Source organism: Pseudopodoces humilis, chromosome 4 (genome assembly GCF_049639895.1).
Source record: "Pseudopodoces humilis isolate 2021_Gansu_Grassland_sample_001 chromosome 4, ASM4963989v1, whole genome shotgun sequence".
In the NCBI taxonomy this organism is placed as follows: domain Eukaryota; kingdom Metazoa; phylum Chordata; class Aves; order Passeriformes; family Paridae; genus Pseudopodoces; species Pseudopodoces humilis.
Window position 1 is genome coordinate 43,938,922 of NC_142203.1, and position 22,577 is coordinate 43,961,498.

The 22,577-nt window shown below is 36.4% G+C and overlaps 1 protein-coding gene across 3 annotated transcripts in view; it reads right to left on the reverse strand.

The window, feature by feature from the left end:
• Nucleotides 1-22,577, reverse strand: part of DENND4C (DENN domain containing 4C) — a 71,603-nt gene that overhangs the window by 36,898 nt on the left and 12,128 nt on the right. For 2 of the 3 annotated variants that reach the window (XM_014252231.2, XM_005522661.3), the window contains 9 exons: nucleotides 15,319-15,646; nucleotides 9,504-9,756; nucleotides 8,430-8,499; nucleotides 7,072-7,241; nucleotides 5,300-5,541; nucleotides 4,105-4,171; nucleotides 3,423-3,481; nucleotides 1,929-2,073; nucleotides 1,410-1,585 (listed from right to left, as the gene is read on the reverse strand). In XM_014252231.2, the coding sequence (XP_014107706.2) occupies nucleotides 1,410-1,585; nucleotides 1,929-2,073; nucleotides 3,423-3,481; nucleotides 4,105-4,171; nucleotides 5,300-5,541; nucleotides 7,072-7,241; nucleotides 8,430-8,499; nucleotides 9,504-9,756; nucleotides 15,319-15,629 (1,493 nt within the window). In that variant the 5' untranslated portion in view covers nucleotides 15,630-15,646. Of the gene's footprint in view, nucleotides 1-1,409; nucleotides 1,586-1,928; nucleotides 2,074-3,422; nucleotides 3,482-4,104; nucleotides 4,172-5,299; nucleotides 5,542-7,071; nucleotides 7,242-8,429; nucleotides 8,500-9,503; nucleotides 9,757-15,318; nucleotides 15,647-20,862; nucleotides 21,003-22,577 lie in introns of those variants that run through there. The other variant, XM_088053979.1, reaches the window with a different exon arrangement.

A 22,577-nucleotide genomic window follows, 5' to 3' on the forward strand; every position in this document is an offset into this window, starting at 1 on the left:
ACCATTTCCTGTGATGCTACTAACAAAGCAAAGCATGTCAGTAATGTAAAGGAAGCATTGGCATCAGTAGAGGAAGGGTCCTTCTGAGACAGTAAAAATCAAGAAAGCATTTCACTGATCCACAGATCAAATTACTAACTATAACTCAAGTGAGTAAAAAAAAAAAGTCAAGAGTTAAAAAATTACATGATGAGATAAGTAAAACTAAATGCTCACAGAGAAAAGATGTGTACTTGATTTAGTGATGATCACCCTCCTCTTGAACTAGCTTGGATATGTCTTTCTATTTAAGTTAAACTTAAACTATGATCTAGTTAAAAATGGAAAGGTAGTTGCTAAACACCTGAAAAAGCTGATTTTTCATTTCTGTTATTTTACTCACATTATAGAAACCCAGAAGAATTATTCTGAATTAGCCTCTCCTAGAAGGAGCAAAGAAACTGTTCAAGGAATACTTCAATTAAAGAAAAGTACTAAAAATACAATAATTAAGTCAAAATATTTTAGAATTAATGTAGTGAAGACACCAAATTTTGCATGATTGGTCTCACAAAAAATGTGGTCACTGTAACTTCAGAAAAACTTCTTTACTAACACTAACATAAAGTAGCCCCAGTGCAAAACAGTATCAAGAGTTATTATGAAAGATCCTTAAGTATTCATATTCATGTAGATTGGAAAAGACCTTTAAGATCTTCAACCACTTACATAACACTGCCATGACCACCACAAAACCATGTCCCACCACTAAACCAAGCACTGCATCCACATGTCTTTTAAATACCCCCTAAGGCTGGTGAGTCAGCCACTTCTCCGAGCAGTCCATTCCAATGCTGGACCATGAGTGAAGAAAGTTTTCCTCCTATTTAATCTAAAGGTCCACGCTGCAACTGGAGGCCACTTCCTTTCATCCTGCTGCTTGTTACCTTGGAGAAGAGACAGACCTCCACCTGGCTACAAACTGCTTTCGGGCAGCTGTAGAGAGTGATAAGGTCTCCCCACACTAGCCCAGCTCCCTCAGCTGCTCCTCACAACTCTTGTGCTTCAGACCCTCCATCACCTTGTCTGGACATGCTCCAGCACCTCAATGTTTTTCATCATGTGAAGGGACCAGAACTGAACACAGAACTTTAGATATGGCCTTGCCAGCACCCAGCACAGGGGGACAATCCTTTCTCTAGTTACTTTCTATTGTTACTAAATCTGTAGCATCACATTTTTATAGAAAGTAGGAAGTGTTCATCCTTGACTAAGTTCTTATTTACTTCAAAGCTTTAGAAATGAAGAAAAAAAAGGGGACAGTAAGAAACAAACCATGTTGGAGCTAACAGTGCTTAACAATTTTGTCTCCTGAGCATTTCAGCAATCTCTTCATCTACAGAAAAATGTAAAATGCCCATAGAACTTACATGTAGACCATGTTTGTGTCTAAGTCAATGCACACAATATCCTGTGGTGGATCGTACAGATCAAAGTATCGTGAATCAACTCCAACAATAAATGGAAGAGGTGCACTGAGTACGGTGGCCAGAGACAAAGGACAGAGGGGGATATATGGACATTGCCACTGAAATGGAAATATCATCTGAAGGAAAAATTAAATGAAATAAATGCATTAAAACAAGACAACAGATACTGTACAAGAAAAAACAAGAAGTTACAAGCAGCACATTGAAATGAAATTACGAAAAGCTTTGTAACACTATCAGAAAATGCCCCTAGGTTTGTTACTTTAATACAGTATAACTCTCAGTTAGCTATGCAAAAATTATGATCTTTCTAAGAGTTACTATCTAGGGCAGTTGAACTAAATGCTATTTCTGGGAAAAATGACCATTTAGTACGACAGCCAATTTAACTTAAAGCCTTGTTACAACTGTGGTGTTTAAATCAATTTCTCTCACTGCTGTACAGAACTTTGTACTTACAGCTACTACAGCTTCAGCAACTCCTGTCAACACAGCTGGTCTAAGCGAATGGAGGAGGATCTTGCCTTCTAGTAATACAAAGAGTAACAGAGTGGCACAGTTTTCTGGTCCAAGATTCATGAGCAGAGTGCTGAAGTTTGCTCCACTAAGGAGTGGATGGGAAGGGGGAAGAAAAGAAAAATGTTACAGGCTTTAAAAAAAAAATTCACTGCTATCAAACTTCAGACAACTGTCAATGTTTGGGATCAACCAGTTGAATGGTGCTAATACACATCAAATACCCACCTATCTAACTAACAGGTGGGTATCATGTCATTTTAAGGCTTGTACTACCCCAAAGAAACCTAAATTTGAATTCTATTGCTAAAGAAACATACACTAAACCATGCTACTGCTAAATTTGTGCTGTTAACAACACTCTCTCTCAGGGATGCATGGCATCTTGTCCTCATAACACCAAAGCAAATCAAATTGCTAATTCAAACAAAAAGAACACCAGCAGTTTCATATGATGAGTTACCTCACACAAGAATCTTGAGCTAGAGTACCCATTTGATCTTAGAATCACAGTATAAAACTCCTGTATGAGTCAAAATAAATCCATCATTCTGAAAGCAACATGCTTTTAGTTTCTACGATTTAGCCTCCATTCAATCTGTTGTGACTGTACACATTTAGGTATAGTAATGACATCTATGAGTACAAGGGTATAAAATCTGTCCTTAAAAACATTGATACATGTTGCTTTGCAATTTAGTGCCTGGCTGCAATTTTTCACCTAAGTGCTTGTGTAACAAATGTGATTAAAGATGGGATTATTCTGCATAAAGAATATTATATGATAATGTTTTGGGGTGGAGAGAATGAAAAAAGGAGAATAGGAGAATATTTTGGTTTTTAACCTGAAACCAAAGATGAACAGAAGTGTTGAAATAAAGCCACATGTCACAATCATAGAAAGGTCTAACCCAGAAAATGCAGGCAGCATCTACAGAGACTGCATCAATCTTCAAGCACAAATACCAATTTGTAGGTATACTTCTGAATTCCCAAAATGTTTGCACACTTGTGCAGTCATGGATTTCACCTAACTGCTTGATGTTACTGTCTCTCTTGGATGGATCCAATAAAAGGGAAAAAAAATCAAGATAGCAGTCTCTAAGTTATTAAGTTTTGCTTACTACACTGGTTCTGAAAATATAAAATCTTTAAATATGGGTAATTTTTTTCTCCTCACAAATGCCTTACAATTTCTTCAGCATTCCTGGGATAATCTGGCAATTCATCTTTATTACAGGATAATAGTGATATTATGCTTCCACGAGGAGCATATGTCTGTCAAGACAAGACTGTGTAACATCATAAATACATATTGACCTTCCTGTTTATAATATCTCATGATATTGCACCAATATTTGACTTCCTTCTACAACTGACTCCTGCTTGCCTCTGATTTTTTTAAGTAGCATACATTTAAAGCATTAATAATGATACCTTAATGGCAATGGTGTAGAAACTGGCTGTGACAATATTAATGCATCATGGACAGAAAGCTGAAACACATAAAGTAGTATGTGATTGACATGAACAATCCCAAAGTTAACACAGTATAACATTCCAATATAAATATATATCCACAGTCTCATAAACTGCCTGGCATACAGACACAGTGCCTTTGGAACTTGAGCTCACTAAGTGAACAGAGCTTGTATTAGTCACTGAAACAATTCTGAGAATTACAGGAAATCCTCCGTGACTCAGCATTGAGCATGTAACTGGTGCTAGGTGATTAAACAGAGAAGCACAAGAGGCAGTGCCCCAGGGGACTAACCTCTGACCCACAAAAGTGGGTGGACAAGTGAGGGGAAGACAGAAAACAACCCTGCCACTGAGGTAATGCAAATGGTGCCTATAAAATGAAAGCATAATACATGGCAGATACTTCAAAAGTGCAAGTAGGACACTTCTGCCATCCACACCACCTGAAGTATGAAACAATTTGTTTCCTTTGTTAAATTGTCCCAGGTTTGTATCAATGAGAGAGAAGGCCAGCCCATCCATCTCCTCCCCTCTCCCTTCCAGAAGGTGCGTATTCAAAGCCAAGTAAAAAAAAAAAAAAAAAAAAAAAAAAAGGAAGAAACCAAGATGGTGAAGGGAAAAAAAAGGTTTTGCTTACCTGCACAAGAATCCTTGGCCTTTGTGGTGAAGGGAAAGGTATATTGTGCATAAAATGGGATATATGCCTGCAAAGAAGACAAGACATTAGAAAGACCACACCAGGGAGTAATGAAGTACTGAAAAAAATGCTGACCATATTTTAGAATTAATATGGTAGCAGGTTTTAGAAAGACTATTGTCGCCCTGAAAACTCAGCTTCTAAGCTTGCTAACATAGTTTTCTAAGGACTTTCTCAAGACAGTAACTATAAACATAGATATGTGTACATTCTTTCTGTTACACGTCTTGTAATGGGCACCTCTCATGGCCAGTGCAGTGAGAAAGTGTTATCCTGACCATCCAATCCCTGGCCATGGTAAGAAGCCTATAAATCCTGGGAAGAAAAATAAACTCTGCTCTTTTCTGCACCACACCTCAACCTGTGTCTGTGTGATCTATTGATCTTCAGCAGTAACAGACTATTAAGATTTCTTTACTGTTTTGGTAAGTCTAAGAGCCTATTTATTCAACCTGAAAAGAAGAAGCTTCATTCAGTCAATTGCATGCTTGAAAATTAATACTCACAGCTTCAGATATGTAAGCAAAAGATAAGAATATACTGGCATTTAGGCAAGCCACTTAAAATCCCAGACAGCCTAACCCTGTTCTACAGTTTCTAAAAGAGATTCTGCTGACAGAAAGTATATACCTCACTGCCGGATGTCTTAACAGTTTTAAAGGTAACATCATTTTTCAGCCAACTTTCAGGACCATGACAAGCATCCTCTGCAGAGCTTACACACATATTCATTGACAATGTGCATTAGCTGCAGTGCTTGGAAGCAGACACAAGATATTTACTGCTAATGTACAGCATTCCTGAGCTTATATTTATTAAGCTAAAACACAGGACTGCAAATGTGGCATGTATCACAGCTCAGCCTGTTCTTGATGTAGCTAAAAGAAAGGTATACAGGCTTGACATATTCTAAAAAAGACCCAGACTAAAATCCAGTTAGCTTTGCTGGCGCTGCAAGAGCCAGTACTGTCAAACAGAAGCAGCAATAATTTCTATCAATACAACATAAACTAAACAGTGCAAACAGGATGAGGGATGAAGTAAAGCAACTAAGCAACTGTGACATGCACAAATCACATGATTTCTTGAGCTTATAACTACATTCCCACATCAACTTGAAAACTGTTTTACGTACTTTTCAATGGGAAGAGGATGAGGTCCAGAGACAGAGAGTTTGTAGATGAACATAAGAAATTTTCGAAATGCTTCAAAGAAAGGCCAGTGTGAGAGAAGACAGATGCATTTGTTTGAATTGATGGACTTGGAAGTAATCACTTTTCTCTCTACAGTCGTCAGAAGACCCAGCTGTGATTGCTGTTTTTCTGTTAGCAGCTCCCGGGGATAAGGTTCATAAAACTGGATAGCAGCACCGTAAACCTAAAAGATGAAGAAAAAACAGCTAAACAGGCCCAGTACTTAACAGGAATATGGGCTAGAACTTTTGATACATCTTCAAGTCTTTGGAGCTTGCACACACTACAGCACTTTTGCTGATACTTTATAAAATTACTTTATTTATGTAACATGCATGAAGCAACCCTATAAACAAAATGCCTTGAACTCTCTTCCTCATTTTCACTGCACCTTCCTCAACAAAGTAGTCATACTCAATGGAAAGTGAAGGAACCAAACCTTCATTTTGTGACAAAACCTCATCCATTAATTATCTGGGTAAAAAACATCCCTAAAATTTCAAATGCAAATCCTCATGAAATGTTTCTGTTCAGTAAATTCCCCTATCATTACCAAACTAAACAATAAAACTATTTTAGCTTTGACTTCCCTCATTTTATCATGTATACAAGATAAAAGCCTCTTCTAACATTCCTTCCCTATTTATCTGTGTTTCATAACTGTGTTATTCTGGCAATCTTAGCAAAAATAAATAAGGATGAAAAACAGTAGCAGCTACTGCACTCCTTCCTGCAAAAAAAGTATTAATATTTTGGAAAAATGTGGTTTTTTCTGTTTGGAAATGGAGAAGTATGTAAATTTTTCTCTTAGGGGAGTGAGACAGAGTGGAAGTAGAGCTGTTATCACCAACAGAGCCAATCTACTTTTACTACAGAGCTAATCACATGTTTATAGAGAGAGCCAATCACACATTACTATTACTTATTCCCTCATACAGCTCACTCACACCCAGCTGGCAAGTTGACAAAGAGCTGGGAGACCAACCCTAAGCAAAGGCTCCCTTGCTTCTTCAGGAGTACCTCTTCTACCTTCCCACCTGCAATCCAAGTCATATAACATGTTTTTGGTGCCTTTGTGTGCTGAGGGCCTTATAAAGGCTCAGCATACAAATCAGAATGTTAGAAGACAGAATTCAGTTGTTCTGAATCTATCTCTTTGTGCAAATTCAACAATTTCACAACAGTGATCAACAAGATCACCAAGTCTTGGAAGCTCATTGGAGTCCACATCCTACCTCTCAGTGCACACTTTTCTTCTCCCTGCCTTCCTGCTTTATGGTAACTAGTTTTCAATTCACGTGCAGAGATATGTACAGAGCCTTGTTCCATAAAGTCACATGCCCTGTTATATACAGTCACACAGAAGTGTCTTTTTAGGTAACCATGGTAACTGTAGAATTTGCTACATTGCTAACACATGTGTTAAGTTATTTTTAATATACAGACTACACTTCCATTCCCATTACATGAAAGAACAGGGTTCTGTGAGCTTTGGTTTTAAGTGTATGGTTCAGCCTACATAGGATTAAACAGCACATACTTTTCCAGCTGCTTCCTGCTTTGGCTCAACTTCATCTTACATGACGGCTTAAGAAATATAATTTTATAAGGGAAGTATTAGACAATCTATTTTTCAAACACAGAAGAAACAGGCCCCATCTATCTCCATAACAGCCATCTGAAATAAAAGCAAAAACACAGTATGGAGCCTTACCTTTTCTGCAGAAGAGCAGGTCAGTACAAATGTTGAGAACACTGGTAGTGGATATTTGGTTTGAGGGTCCCAGCACTCAATAGTAGCTCCCATAGGAAGGCAGAAGAGGGGTACAGAATCTGACAGTGGAAATGATTCATAGTTCTCTTGAGGATATCTGAAAATTAAGCCTCAAAAACAGAAAAGAGGAAAGTAAGCACATTTTCTCTGTAGGCCCTAAATACTGCACGCAATGTATTTACCACAAAATATAGCTACATCTGACTTTATAGCTTTTTTACCTGAACTTTGTAACTGCATATTATATCTCCAAAGAGAAAATCTTTCATCTGACAGTAAGACTAAGCCACCCAAATACCAATCATTTGAAAATAGTGTATGAATACTGAAGTTATCCTTTGAGCTATTACACTTTTAGTAACGGCTCAAAAAGAGTACATAGTGAAGATTTTTTTATCAAACCAGTTGTGAGGTACTTGTGCTATTTAAATGTGCCACCGAAATAGATTTTAACAGAAATTCTTATGAAGAAAGTGATAATTTACTGTAAAAACAGCAGTAATACCTTCATTGAAAACAGGATTAACTAGATGACTGTCTGCATTCTCTGCTACTCCATATATCTAACTCTTGCTGGTAGAAAAAAGGCACACAACCATGGGTTTACTGCTGCTGCTCACCTTCCTTGTTCTGTGGTACACCAACTTCACTATCTATTCTTTCAACTTCTATTTGGTAATTTACTCCTTTCAAAGGCATTTGGTGCACTTACTGCTCAGCAGAAATGCTTCTGAAAGTTTTTTTGGGCTTCCTCAGAAACAAAAAATAATCTGTGGTAATGCATTAAAAACCTTTGAAAAGCCAGATTTGTCATTTATTGTTCAGAAAGTTTTTCACTCTCAAATAAGTAAGAAGAGCATAGTTGTAGATTTGAAGTGAAGAAACACATTTAACTTTCAAATTACACAGAAGATGTTTAGACACAGACTGAAATACAAGTAAGCCTGAACAGGATTTTAATTACTACTCCTCCATTATCACCAATACAAGAAATATGAAGTATTTTCTTACACCTGTAATGTTTGCTAAGACAAAAGTTTTCCAAAGGTCCTCAGTTAGCAAGCCTGTCATGATAAGAACTAAAATAATAAAGAAAAATGTCATTCCCTTTTTCTTTTTTTCCCCTTGGAAAAAATAAGGAGAGCAAAGTAGGCATTCTAGAAGCTGATTTCAGCTGACATCCTCCAGGACCAGTATTCTGACAGACAGCACTTAAATTTTTTGAATTATTATTTTATTTTGATAAGGCATTTGAATCCTTTTGCTAACATGTGAAGACAGCTTCTAAAATTACTTACCAGCTTTATACGCTAAAGAGTTAGAAGCTGGCACAGACTTCTTGTAACAAAGGTATACACTGGAACCCCACTGAAAGACACAAGTTTCCTCTCAGAACCACCAAAGATGACAAACAGAAATCAAGCATTTGAATATACTCCCATTACAAAGAAATCAGACATTTTAACAAAAAACATTACAGAATAAAATGACCAGCTGGCTGCTGAGTGCATGTAAATGATAAAAATGAGAATTCACCCTTCTCTCATTTTTTAGACATTACAGGATTTACATAAAATAACTAGACCATAAACCACCACACTACTCTCTGACCTATTTCAATAAAAGAATAGGCAAAAGTGAAGCAGATTAATTCCCACCTTCATGTCTCCTTGGTTATTTAAAAGTAGACTCCTGTGGGGACTTCATTACAAGAAGTCAAGTTCTAATGATCATAATTTATAATTTGAAGCTTTTATTGTACTTCTATAAACTGGTTATCGACATAGTGTTTTTGCAGTTTGTCTAAATATACTGTACTATTCAAAAAGACTCACTTATTCCACTGCAAGTAAACTAAATGCAAAACAGACTAAATAAAAGAGAACCAATTAAAGCAAAGCACACTGAGAAACTCTAAGCAGCAATTATCATCCTTACAATACCCTAAGTAACAGCGACACTACGATTAACTAAGAAAAAAGTGTTTCTGATTCATCCCAAGTATCAGCATCCCCAAAGCGTTGCTGGCACCAGGCAAGGGTTGTGAACACCAAATGGTGTGGGAGAGACAACAATAAAAAAATTTAAGACCTCATTGCAGTACTCATAAATAGCATGAATACACATGAATATGCAAACCGACGTAGTGAGTAATCAGTATGAAACAGTAATTTCCAGCATGAAAGGAAATCAAAGCAACAGAACCTACAAAACTGACATCTCACACATGGTATAAAGAATGAAGGAACTGTGATGTTGTGATAGAACAAAATTACAATAGCACTAAGAAGAGTTCAAGGAGCTCCTCCTTTAAACATATGTGTTGGGCTAAAAAAGAAAAAAGAAGGAAAAATAAGCTTATAGATACTCACCATACCACAATTTAAATTCTTATCCACTTTACAGAAAGTGTGAGGAGGGGTTTCCCCTTTGCTGGTAACAATAACACAGATATCTGTCACTGCCAGCGAGTTCTGAGGTCGCACTGGAGGGGCCCTTCTGTAGGTGATGAAGATGCGTTGCGAAGAAGCCGAGCTGTTGTTAACATTAGCGCAACGACCATATGGAGTGGCTTGAATCACCTCACAGCCCGAAATTATGCGCTCCTTCCCTTCATAGAGAACTCTGCACACAGGAAAGAAACACTATTATGTGCATTTGAATAGATACAAAGTTACTTGAACGAATTTGGAGAAGTTCTCCATCCACTGGCAACCTACACCATCATTGCAACATTTTGACATGCATCTCTTATATTGTCTTCCATCATGAAGCACTTGAGGTTGAAGGAAGTGCTCAGAAGTATTTAAATTTATACTGAACTCTCTGTGGGAATAAATCGGGGTTACAGAAAAATAAAATCAGGCCAAATTGAAAAGGATTTAGTTATAGAACTAGCTGGAATGCAGCACTATCAATGAAAAATAAATACAAATTCCACTTAAATTGCTTGCACATATGGCAGTAGATAATTTAATCACTAAAATGCCTGCTAAGTCTTCTAAAGCTTGATTTTTTCTGTGTTTTTTATTAAGTATTTTTTGGGCTTGGGAGGAATTTTTGTTTGTTTGTTTTTAAATAAATATTTTTTTTTACAACAGAGGATAGAAGTTTGTGACAATGAGGCAGGAAGACAAATTAATACTTTGTCCCACAGTAAATGAAGAAATAGTAAGTACAGTTGACTATACTCCTGAAAGCAGGATATATCTTACATGGCTGTAAAGCAACATTCATGTGGTGCATGGCTTTTTTTCTTTTTTCAAGATCACTAATTTAGATCATAATCTTAGCAAAAAATGAAAGATCCTTTACAGCTTCACAGCAGCTAAATAAGCTATAACATTTCTTTACCTAACACAAAGCTATTAGAAAGTCACTGTGAGAAAAAATGTGGAAGTCAAAACATACAACTGAACATTTTTAATGTACAGATGCTATTACAGGGCTTTATCTCCCATTCCTCACCCAAACAGGCAATGGCTCAATTTACTTGGTTCTCTGTAGTGTGTACAGAGTACTTGTCACCTTCAAATCAGTTTTTGTCATAACAAGACTTAGGATAAAGGTAACATATTAAACCTTTGTACTTTGTGATATCCACCTTCTCACTTGTATTGCCTCACAATGTTGAAATAAAAAATAACCAGGCAATACATATTTACTGTCTCAAAATACCTTTGGTTAAAGGTTTGACAGACTAGTACTAAATATGGATTTGAAAACTTCAAAAGTCATGCATCTAAGCTAAAATAAGAGTCTTTTCATATCTAACAATCCTCAGAACTTTAAAGAAAAATAAAATTAAATCTCCAAATTTACTTAAAGACTATTTCCATCATTAAATTTAAATACACAAATTATTACTGTTTATTACGATTCAACAGATAAAGCACGTATCTTGTCATAGTATTGATGACAGACATGAATTACAGTCATAGAATACTTTAAAAAAGTAAAGAAATCACATGAGTTGGGTCTATATTGATGTAGCTACCAGGCTGCCAATCTATAAAGATAGTTCATGGAGTACAATAATATTCAATAATGGTTTCAGTTGTAAAGACTCTATCAGACTTGGTACATTTAAAACAATGTGTACACCCGGGTTCAAAACCAGCCTAATACCAGCATTTCCAAGTTGCAGCATCAGTGAAACCTACTGTTTCAAGACATTTGTAGAGAAAGTACATGTAATTGAACTACTTCTAAACTAAGTCATGCTCTGGAAGAGCATGTATTTTGTTCTTTTTATTGGGTTACCTTCTCCATAAAGTTAAAAAACCTCAAACAAAACAGAACCTAAACAACTACAATGGCAGCAGCTCTCAGGCCACATCCATTGTGTGTAAGGAGTTTGAATGAACTCTTCAAATCAGTCTTACATAAATCAGAAGAAAATACTAACAGAGCAGTCTCCAATAAAAGTTTCATTTCAGTTTTACTTCAGTTTCATGTATTTTAAATAAAATTAAAATTATAAATTTATTCTAGAAACATTTGTCAGCTGTCAGCTTATAAGAAAGAACATAGCATTAATCAGACTGTTCCAGCATTCAAATTTACAAGTACTCTAAGAAAAATAAGTGATCAAGACTTTATCAGTGGGGTCACCTCTCACAAAAAGAAAATGAAAACAACACACACCTCTGCACATATACTAGGGAAGTATTATTAAACCCACGCTATTTCCTAACTTCATGCATAGTTCCAAACTTATGGTACAATGCTGTATCTGCAGCCACCACCCATAAATCACTCAAATTAAACAATGGTTTTAATGATTCAGAGAAAACATTAAGATGTGATGCATGAAATACTGAACATGACACCCTGTATATACAATGTCCACCCATAAAAGGCTAAGTTTATTTCTACTTATTTCAACTTCCAAGTGTCTGCCTTTGATTAATTAGTACTGATCACAGTTAGACTTGTTTCCTGTCTTTTTACATTTATAGTTTGGTCTCAATCCTAAGTACGCATTATTTGCTACATTATTCTATCTATGTCAATACAGTTTAATTTCAAGCAAAATATAAACCAGTTTCCTCTAGATGTTTGGTCCTTTTCAAGAAAGACCAAAAGAACCTTATCTTCTCATTGTAAGACTGTTTGGCATTGCATGTGGAAGTTATCTCGCGCCCAGTTTTACTGATTTAAAAGTATACTTCAATGCATCAGGTAATAGAGTTTAGAAAGAAGAAATACAATCTGTAGCTGTTGAGCTAAAAACCTTAAACCATAGAAAACTTTGCTTCTGGAAAACCATTTCAAAACAGTCAGACTTTTGTGACTTGCATTTGTCTAAGACTGCTGTCCAGTTTCACTCCTCCTTCTCTAGGTCCAAACACAGTTCTGCCTCTCACAGCTCTTAGACAAAATATGTCTTTGTAACATCTCTTCCTCTCGCATTTTGCAAGTATTGAATAATAAAGAAATTTATATAAATATTGTAAGCTTAGGAAAGTGGTGGATCAAGCAAATGGAAAAGACTTATAGACTGATTTATCTTTTATTTCTACTGCCATCTCTAGTATTATTTGTCTGAACAAGCAAATTACTAGTTTCATCATTATTACCCTATGCTGCCCTAAACATTCAGCTGCAGTTGTCACAGTGGTGGGATTAAAGAACAATTGAAGATGCTGGCTGTTAAGAACATCTTCCAGTTTCTATTACCCTTCTTGAAATCTGAGTTAATTTTCTTTTTTGAAATACATCTCTGATGAAGAGGATCATTTGTTAATTCATATGCCTGCAGACACTTGCAGAAATCAGGTGTATAGAATCACAAGGGTCCTTAGCACAGAAACCCTAAGCAAATTAAAGCCTCCCATACCATGTTAAAAAAAAAATCAGAATTACAAGAATCTCTGCTTCAGATAAGAAGTCTCATATTCTTTCTTTTCTATACTATGTGTTATGAATTGCAAAACCACTTGTACTTTAAAAAAAACATTTTTCTGTCAGGTTTTTCTTCCATGTAAGAAAGATGTGCTGGAGCTCTAACAGGTTCCTAAGTGAAGTGTGAAACAAAGAGGTGAGATTTTGTTTGGAAGTCTTGCTACACCCAAACCAAGACAGACCTCAAGTCTCAGTTCTTGTCTGTTTCTGGAACATCAGCAAAAAAATTGGCTAGGAAAGCAACAGAATGGCTGAATTATTTCACAGACATACAAGCTTAAGATACTAAATTTTACAGCTACATGTAGGAAAAGGATCTCAGGGATCTTTTTTCCTAGGAATAAACCTTTATTTTTCCAACTAATATTTTTTTCCAACTAATTAATCTGATTCATTCTGGGAAATATAATATCCAAAGGCATGGCACATGGCCTAACTATATGCAAGTAAGTAACTGCAGCAGGAATTCACTCTAGCAACTTACAGACACTTTGATTCAACAAGCAGCAGACAAGTAGAAAGGAATGAGGCTGGAGGGCACAGAAATACCAATCACAAGGACAGCGGCAGATGAAGAGTAGAGCATACCCCTATCTTCCTCTTCACCAAACAGCATTTAACTACTTTCCCTAAAAACAACACTGAAAGAAATACACAGACAGACACAAACATTCATCAAGAATCACTTGAATGCTCCGACTATGACGTAACAATTTTATACATACACTAACAAGGCTGACATAAGAGTTACACATTTCACCCTTTCAAGGGATGTACTCTTCCTGTACATACTGAGTTCACTCAGCATGTCAGACAGGCTCACAGGTAAAATATTATTTCACACTAGTTCTTTACTAAAATAATAGAAAACAGCATAAATTAACCTTCAGACTGTATATGCATGTCTTGCCTGAGCTCTACTTTTATATGAACACAATGGAATTCACAGAAAAAAAAAAAAGAAAAAAAAACAACCAAAGAAAAAAGATTGCTCTAACCATCTCTTGCACATAGCTGCAAAGCAGGACAAACAGCAGGGGGAGAATATGCATCATTGCTCAGAGAGAAAAGACTGCCATGATGTGTTAGGTGTGACACCCTAACTAGATCTGTCTACAACAAAATACAAAATAAATACTATTTGCCAAATGCAATCATCTTAGCCAACGACTTGCCTATTTTGTTTACAAAATCTCCCCAGGCATTCAAGTTCCTAAGGTTGTGGGAGACATGAAGTAAACATATGCTAGCCAAGTTGCTTCCTTAAAGGCACATGCTGAAGGCTGATTTTTCAGGAATTCCTTTGAGAAAACACTCCCTGTAGAAATTCTCCCTTTTGTAAGAACTTAATGAAGTTTAACAAATTAGTCAAAATATAACTTCACACTGTAGTGTCTCTTCTTGTGGTGCCAGTCACACACATGGGAAAAGATTATGTTAAAAATCAGTTTCACTGAAGACCACTGGAATGCAGATTAGATGATGAAGACGAACAGAACTTAGAATGTGCTAGCTTAATTATACAGCTTGAATATAACCCTTAAGAGTGAACTGTCTTGCCATGAAGCTGCTTTCAATACTCAGATTTCACTATCGGTCTCCCCCTGAGTGGACACTGTTTCCCAGTAAGCATGCAAATTGTAGGTCAAAACCAGGGTATGTAGGCCTCATGCCCAAGCATTTAAGCTTATAAATGAAAATAACTAGAAGTATTACAGCATATATATAGATGCATGATTTTTACTCCCTACTATTTACTTAAAAACTAAGTAGGGAGAAAAATACACATTCTTTATTTTGCCATAGTTATAACAGCACCCCACAACCAAGCTCTATTTTCTACAATAATTAGTTCTACAATGTCCTTATATATTTTTAAATTTTATCTTTTACCACAAGCATCTTCTGAAGTCATAATTTTCAGATCAAGCATGTTAATGTTTCTGGATTTGGACTACGTTTTTTCTATAAATTAATTCTGTGTTTTTCTATCATCTTTTATAAAACTGCAGCAGAGTACTTAATTTCTCATATTTTATCAGCTTCACCTCTCTCTCTCCCAGCTTTTAAACTAAAACATTATTGTTAATTTCAAAAAGACAAGTTCATTAGAAGACTGACACTTTGTTTGATGTATTCTATACAGAAACACACAATAAGCAATACAGATTCAAACAGGACTTTTTAAGAAGTTTTCTCACATCTGTTTTCACCATCATCTATGAAGAATAAGATTTTACCATTATTGAAGGAGGAACTGAATTGCAATAGAAATCTCACCCAATGTCAGTAAGGGGTGGTTTGTCCCGGCCTCTCTTGTAGCAAAGAAATAGTTCAGGACTTTTTAGACTTCCATAGTTTAAGTTGGCTTGGAGGGCTGTAGGGGTGGCCTCAATACAGGTATATCCCTCTGGGACAGTTTCACCAGCTGATTTAATTATCACAGCAATGTCAGTAATTGGAGCCTTGGGACCAGTTGACTTAGTTTCATGTCGGCTGATTTCTTGGTCCAAGAGGGTTGCCGTGTCTGTATCAGTGAGCCCTGCCACTACGAAATAGTCAGCCACTCGTGGACCTTTGTCTTCTATCATGGTTATGTCAGTATTTCCTGTGGAAAAAGAAAGAGAGAGAGAAATCAAACACTGCTTTAAAGCTCAAACCCTTCTCTCAACAACTCTGAGGATGTAGAACTTCTGAAAAAAACTTTTGCAAATAGAAAAATTCCTATATACAGAGTTCATGAAAATTCTATGGAAATTGCAAAACAAACTTTGACTTTTGCTGCACAAAAAAGGTCCTGAAAGACACTGTGGAAAATCAGATTTCAGTTCTAGCACCACAGCAGTAATGTTTTAGCACAAGGAAGTTTAAGTGAGATACAGGATAACTCAAAGCTCTTAAGACAGCAGCTACACAGAAAATTGCTCATGTTATCTATTAGACTGTCCTAGCGCTTCACAGGCTACATGCTGATGTAGGTATCCCAATCTAAAATCATCCATATTTTTGTGCCATTGTTTGTGAGGAATTTGACCACAGAATCATGTTGTCCGTTTGTTTTGTTTTTTTGACAGAGAAAGAACAATTGCAAGTACTGGCTCACCACTTTATCTTCTGCATAATTCATCTATTTTGCTTTATAACATAAACTTAACAGTGCGATCTTGAGACATTCAGCTGGCAACTATAACATCTGGAAGTCATTTACACAGATCACACATCCAAACCCACATTTCATCAGCTGATCAGGCAGTACACATCACTGTTCAGCTGTACATTCCAGACCTGGAAAGAGTTGTTCACTAAGCATATGATGTTAAAGCAGTGAAACCTAAGTTTCTATTAAGAACAAACCCAGCTGCCAGCCTATGCTCAAGTACCTCAATTACAATTTCAAGTACCTGAATCTCATTAAATCATTTATTTTTACAAGATGACTAAGACATACTTAAACAGCAGCAGTCAAGCAATGAACCTGAATACTGTTATACCTCTTCAGGAAGCTAAGTATGACATTCTTCTAGATCTCTGTGTTTCCATCACCAGATTTCTGCGAATCCCATATAAGGTCCCACCTACCAAAGAGCAGTGGTTCATGGGTATTACCACCAAAATAATTAGTGCACCACTACTGAGAAGTATCTTGTGTTCAGAATGCCCAAGTCTGGTGACTGCAGAAACACTGGCTTCTGCTGAAAGAAAGGTGGTTTTGTGAAGGCAGTAAAATCTTGTTCCCTGCAACCTGATTTATGCTCCTGTTCTTATTCTGCTCTTTCTTACTGACATCATATTCAAAAGTCATTTTGGATCTTCACAGCACCCAAGACTTCTAATAATAAAGTGTAGTAATACACTTAATTATAAAATATATACTCATCTGAGGCAAAAATCAGTTATCCATACTGCATATTTACTAAGAAATTTTAGCATAAGATTATACAACTTGGGTGCCAAACACAATATTGCAAGCTACTGTAGCATGAGATCAAAGTGTTGTACTTCCATATTCCAACTACAGTTTTTATTTTCTTACACTGAAATAACTTTTCAAATCCCTTCACACCTGAAAGGTGACGTATCTACACCCCTTAAAATATTTTTCCATAATATTTTTCACTGTCACTACAATGTTCTCTAAGCACTTTGGCTAACAGCTTCGTAGAACAATCCATAAGGAGACATGGAAGAGTTTGGCTCCCTTGCAAAGGAGAAAGACATTGGACATGGCTATTTACATGACCGGATTTATGCCTGAAACATGCGGATGCCATATCAACAGGAACAACAAAAGGTTTATTCAATTTGTCAAGTCATAATTTCCTTGTTCTTCAGGTGCCTAAGTCTCCTGAAGAACAAAGAAATTACTCCAGAGCCACAGCTACCTGTGAAGCTCCTACCACCTTTAGGTACAAAACTTGCCCCAGTTTACTTCTGCTGTCATAAAAGGCACGAAATCAGCAATAAAATGCCTTACAGCTAAGCAAGTCAGCAAGAAACACAGGGGGAGTGGTTTCAACTTCATCTCTAGGTCTTCAGTTAAAAGGTCCCTTCTCACACTGCCACTGCTCGTTTCCACCTTCACTTCTGTCTGGAACTATAGTTTGTGCAACCACATAATGAACTGGAACAAGAAACTGCTCTGGCTGAATGCTAACCTGGCAGAGACTTAGTGTTCAACCAGAGCAGTTCTCCAGCGATTGCCTGTGTCAGCACAAAAGCAGCAGCAGTATGACCCATTCAGTAGCAGCACTGACTTACTCTGAATTAATCATAAAACTGAGAAGTCTAATATGTTTCAGTTTGCCTCTCAGATGCTTGGAACTGTTCACAGAATTATAAAAATAAAAAAAGAAATAAATCATCCACTCTCTGCTCCTCTTAAAAGAAAGTCCTGGGCTAGAATATCTTGCAATCTATAAAATACCATTTAAGTTGAAATCAAATTAGTGGAAAAAGCTGACAAAAATAGCAAAATTGTTTGGCATCCTATAGTTTTTTATTTATTTTAACATAAAACCTTTGTAAAATATTGCAGCTTTTTATTAACATTCATACAGCTCAGTATCATGTTCTCTCAATGCAACATTAAAATCATGGCCTACATTGACTTTTAGCACACAGAGCAGGGAAAAAAACCAAACAGTAATAATAACAGCAAATGTCAAAAACCTCACTTGAGTTTATATTTTTAATCACAGCTCAAGTTCCTGGAATTGCACTAATGTTATCCTCAAATATGCTTTAAAGGGAGAACTTAACTTTCCTGGGAAAACAGAAAGAGGAAAATTTAAAAGTACCTGAAAAAGTAAATACTAAGATTTGGAAAGTTAGAATGCAAATGAAGAGAATCCATGACTAAATTTTTATCAGTGAGGATCAATAAAACTGTAGCAACTAGTTGCTAAGGAGCACACACTTGTATCTCCTTGTGTACATTACACTTTTCTCTTAGCCATGGCTATGTTTTACCTCATAGAAACTCTGTGTAATATGTGGCAGGCAAAAGTCAGTCACCAGACAATTCAGCTGAGATACTTGGCACAAAAGCTTTGTATGTCAGCACAACATTTAGTGAGTTTTTCAAAATGTTCCGAGTCTCTCAAAACAGCTCCTTTTTCACAAGGATAAGTAAGGTTTTGAATAAGCACTATAAGTCAGCTCTTCAGGAATTTGTTCTCTAGTTTCAGAAAGACTTAAGGAAACACAATCACTCAAAAGAGACATGAAGGTAATAGCTCTTAATTAAGCCATAGTGATCTTCACTAATGCAACAATTTTAGAAACATAGACAAAGAATTAGCAGATAGCCACCAAAACAAATAGAAACAGCAGAATTTGTCAAGTCCAAAAACACTCTGCCTTCTGAACTGCAGGAAAAAAAAAATCCCATAGGATTTGTGGGGAACAAGACGAATCCACTATTATTTTCCATTATTTTTGTGATGACTCATACAAGAACAAGTATGAATACTGCTCCTCTTAGCAGACAAAGGAACAAACATTCTTCTAAGAGCCCATCTATTCTAAGTTTTATCAAAGCAACCTTCCCCAAGAAGAACTTCAAAAGCTACTGTCCTCCCTCCATTTTCTATGAGCACAGTTCTGTACATCACAAGACTAAGAGAAAACCTCAACGTGTAGAAAAAAATTGGGATTTCTATTATAACACACAATAGTGTGTTTCCTTGCAGGAAAAAACCTAAATGCAAAAAAAAATTCTAAAATTAAAAACTGCTGTCTTTATGCTGGATAATGGCAATGCAGGATTTGTTGAAAAAAAAAAACCATACAAATTCCATGAAAGATTTTGTTTTTGAAGGCTACAAAGATACTCCATTTTAAGCCAAATAAGCTGAAAAAAATTTGGGAATTCCTTTTTAAGAACATGAGAAATGCTGTTTGAGGCATTGCAAACTCAATGTCCATATGGACCCACACACATTATGAAAAAACTTTTCAAGTGAAGTTAGTTTTCCAATTCATTCATAGTCCACAATAGGAAAGTTTGCTGTGAGCAGTTTAGGAGAAAAAACACTTTTTTTTAAATAAAGGAAGGGAAAAAAAAGGAAAAAAGTATTCAGAATAAAAGATACACTTCTAACTGCGACCCTCCCCATCATGTTTTTCTAGAAGGAATTCCCATGGGCAGTAATTAGTTTTGTAGATGAAAAATAAAGCCAGCCAGCACAGACCACACTTTAAGGCACCTAGTACATGTAGCCTAAGATGAGATTTGTTCATCAAAAATATGCAGCAGTGAAGAAAATAACATATTTCAATGCTAAATGCCAGAACATGACAAAGTGTTCTCTCCCACAGTTCACTTAAGGCTGCTTTAAGAACGTAATGGTCTTTCTCACAATCAAAATGCAATTTTATAATTTTTCATAAAGTTCTAGCAAAAATAATAAGTTCAGTTGCTATTATCTTCAAAAAGGTCACCGACCTTTCTTAAGGAGAGGTTTCATAGGGAAATTGCCTTGGTGAAAAGGATCTAAAGGTCCAGTTAGTTTCTGTAAAGGTGTTAAGTGTCAAATTATCCTCTAAAATTAGACTAGAAAGTCAGCATAAGTCTACCAAAAAAGGGTACAGTTAAATGCAGTTTTTGACAAGAAACGTGTCCTAAAGAAAAGGAAGCATAAGCTTTGTGAAACTGTGTGGGAACTGACAGTGGTCTAATAAGAGATTTTTAGGCTTCAGGCACTAGCTCAAGCCTATGGGAAAGTCAAGTACACAATCTTCTCACTCTGGCCTGAGAAATCATAAGGAGGAATCCAAACAGTCCTTAGAGAAGGAAAACAACCTTTGCAGGTGTTGTTTGTCACCTTGTTGTTTTCTTGCAAGAAACAGTCAAGGGGTGTTGTTCCTAACTGTCCAATGATGGTGATGTGTTGGTTTGATGACCATTGAAAGCTTCACCTTTTTGGACCTTCTCAGAACTGTCTATAAAAGAAGATCTGGAAGAATAAAAACTGCTCTCTTTTGCAACTAAAGGTAGAGTCCATGTAATCACTATTGCCACTCCTAATACAGGGCAATAAAACTGTGTACATAAGCAGCCAAGGGAAAGGTTTTGTTACAAACACCAATCTGATAATTTGCATACAAATACTAACACCTTCAATTAACAAGAAGGCAGCATTCTTGGAAAACTGTGTGTATTTACACACTCCAGAATAAGAATAAGACCTGGATTCAGAAATTGCTGCTTTTAAGGCTCACGTGCAGGCAAATCCTTGAGTATTGCCTATTCCTTTCAGCTCCTGGTAAGAAGTGTCATAAATGCTGTTATCTCAACACACAAAACCGACAAAATAAACTTACGTCTAGAGTGTGTGTGGATATCAAGAAGAATTTTTTCAGTCCACTCCTAACTGGAATGCTAGCCTTATGTGTTCTCAAGAAAACCCAGCACAAGGCTCAGGAGGCCAACTAGCATAGCTTTACTCAGAAGAATCAAGCTGGTCTTAAAAGTCTTGTATTTCCACTTCAGTGTGCACTCTACTACCTGAAAAGATAGTAATATTTTTAAGTGATTAATGGCCAACACATGACATTGCAATTTATTAAACTTGCATCTTCTTTCACATACTGACATCACCCACAAACTACAATGTGTGGAAACTACTACTTAAAAAGTACTTGCTGTGTGGAAGCCTGTAATATGCATACACAGATGACTGAAGAACTTAGAAAGATGAGTTCTTTCCTTCATAACTAGAAATATTTTTGTAACCAGACTGCACAGGAAATGAGTTTTATTCCAGACTGAAGAATAACTTCAGCACTTTTTGTTCACTGGGGTTGAAACATCCATTTTGTAAACAGCCTCCACAGTTAGAATTTTAAGCAAGGCAGATGTTAAAATTAACTCAGGACTTCTGTACAAAACTTTAACTTAGCAAGTGAATTATACTTCTACTGCTATTACTTACACTACTGCTATTGGCAGTAAAGAAGGTAAAAAAATGCATATGCACTCTGCTCTGATATTTACTTTTAAAATGAACTGATCTGAAGACCCCTCAAAACATTGAATTCACTAAGATTATTTAAGAGAGAAAGACATTACTGGACAGATAGAAGACAGTGCACTAAGAGGCCACCTACAAGACTTGGAAAACTTACTGGCTACAATCTGTGTAAGAGAGAAGCATTACTATGTTTCTCAACCACGGCCCTAGGCAAAACTTCATAGCCAACACAATGACTATCACAGGCACCTCACTCCTTGATACAGAAATACAGCTGTCTGACCAAGTCTTTATAGAGGCAACTTTCTCTATTATTTCCAATGAATTTAGGAGAAGAGAAAAAGGATATACAGACTCTGAAAATACAGAAACTTTCCCTGGAGTGCTAAAGAAGGGAGATATTCTTTATTCACACAGACCATTGTTTATCTTGTACCGAGATTAAATAGTACTATTTGTGAAGGAATGGGAAGAACACTATGTTTCTCCTTTGTATAAAAGAATCTTCATTGATGCCAGTTAAATCTTTATTTAATAACAAAACAACCACTGCAGAATTTCTTTTAACCAGTGAATTTGGAAGTGTGCCTTAAAACACATAAAATCTATTACATAGTATGCACATACACCTCAGACAGGTACATTAAGTAACAAGCAAGAGATACTTCTTGAGATAAACAGTATCAGCTATCTGTTCAAGCTGAAAAGAGAAAAAAAAAATCAAACATGATTTGTAATTACCTTTAAATATATGTGAAGAAGTTCAATTTGAAGAAGTTAAATCACTGTCATACCCAGCAAAGAGATACAGATAGGCTGCATTAAGCCTTCAGCTTGTCACTCTTTCTTCTGCACACATTTCAAATACCAGAATCACAAAATTATTTGGGTTGGGAGCAGATTGATCTTATACATCATCTAATTCCAGCTTCCCTGCCATGGGCAGGACACCTTCCAATAGACCAGGCTGCTCACATCCCCATCCAAAGTGGTCTTGAACACTTCCAGGGATGTGACATCCACAGTCTGGATACCGTGATTCTCTGGGCAAGCTCTGCCTCACCA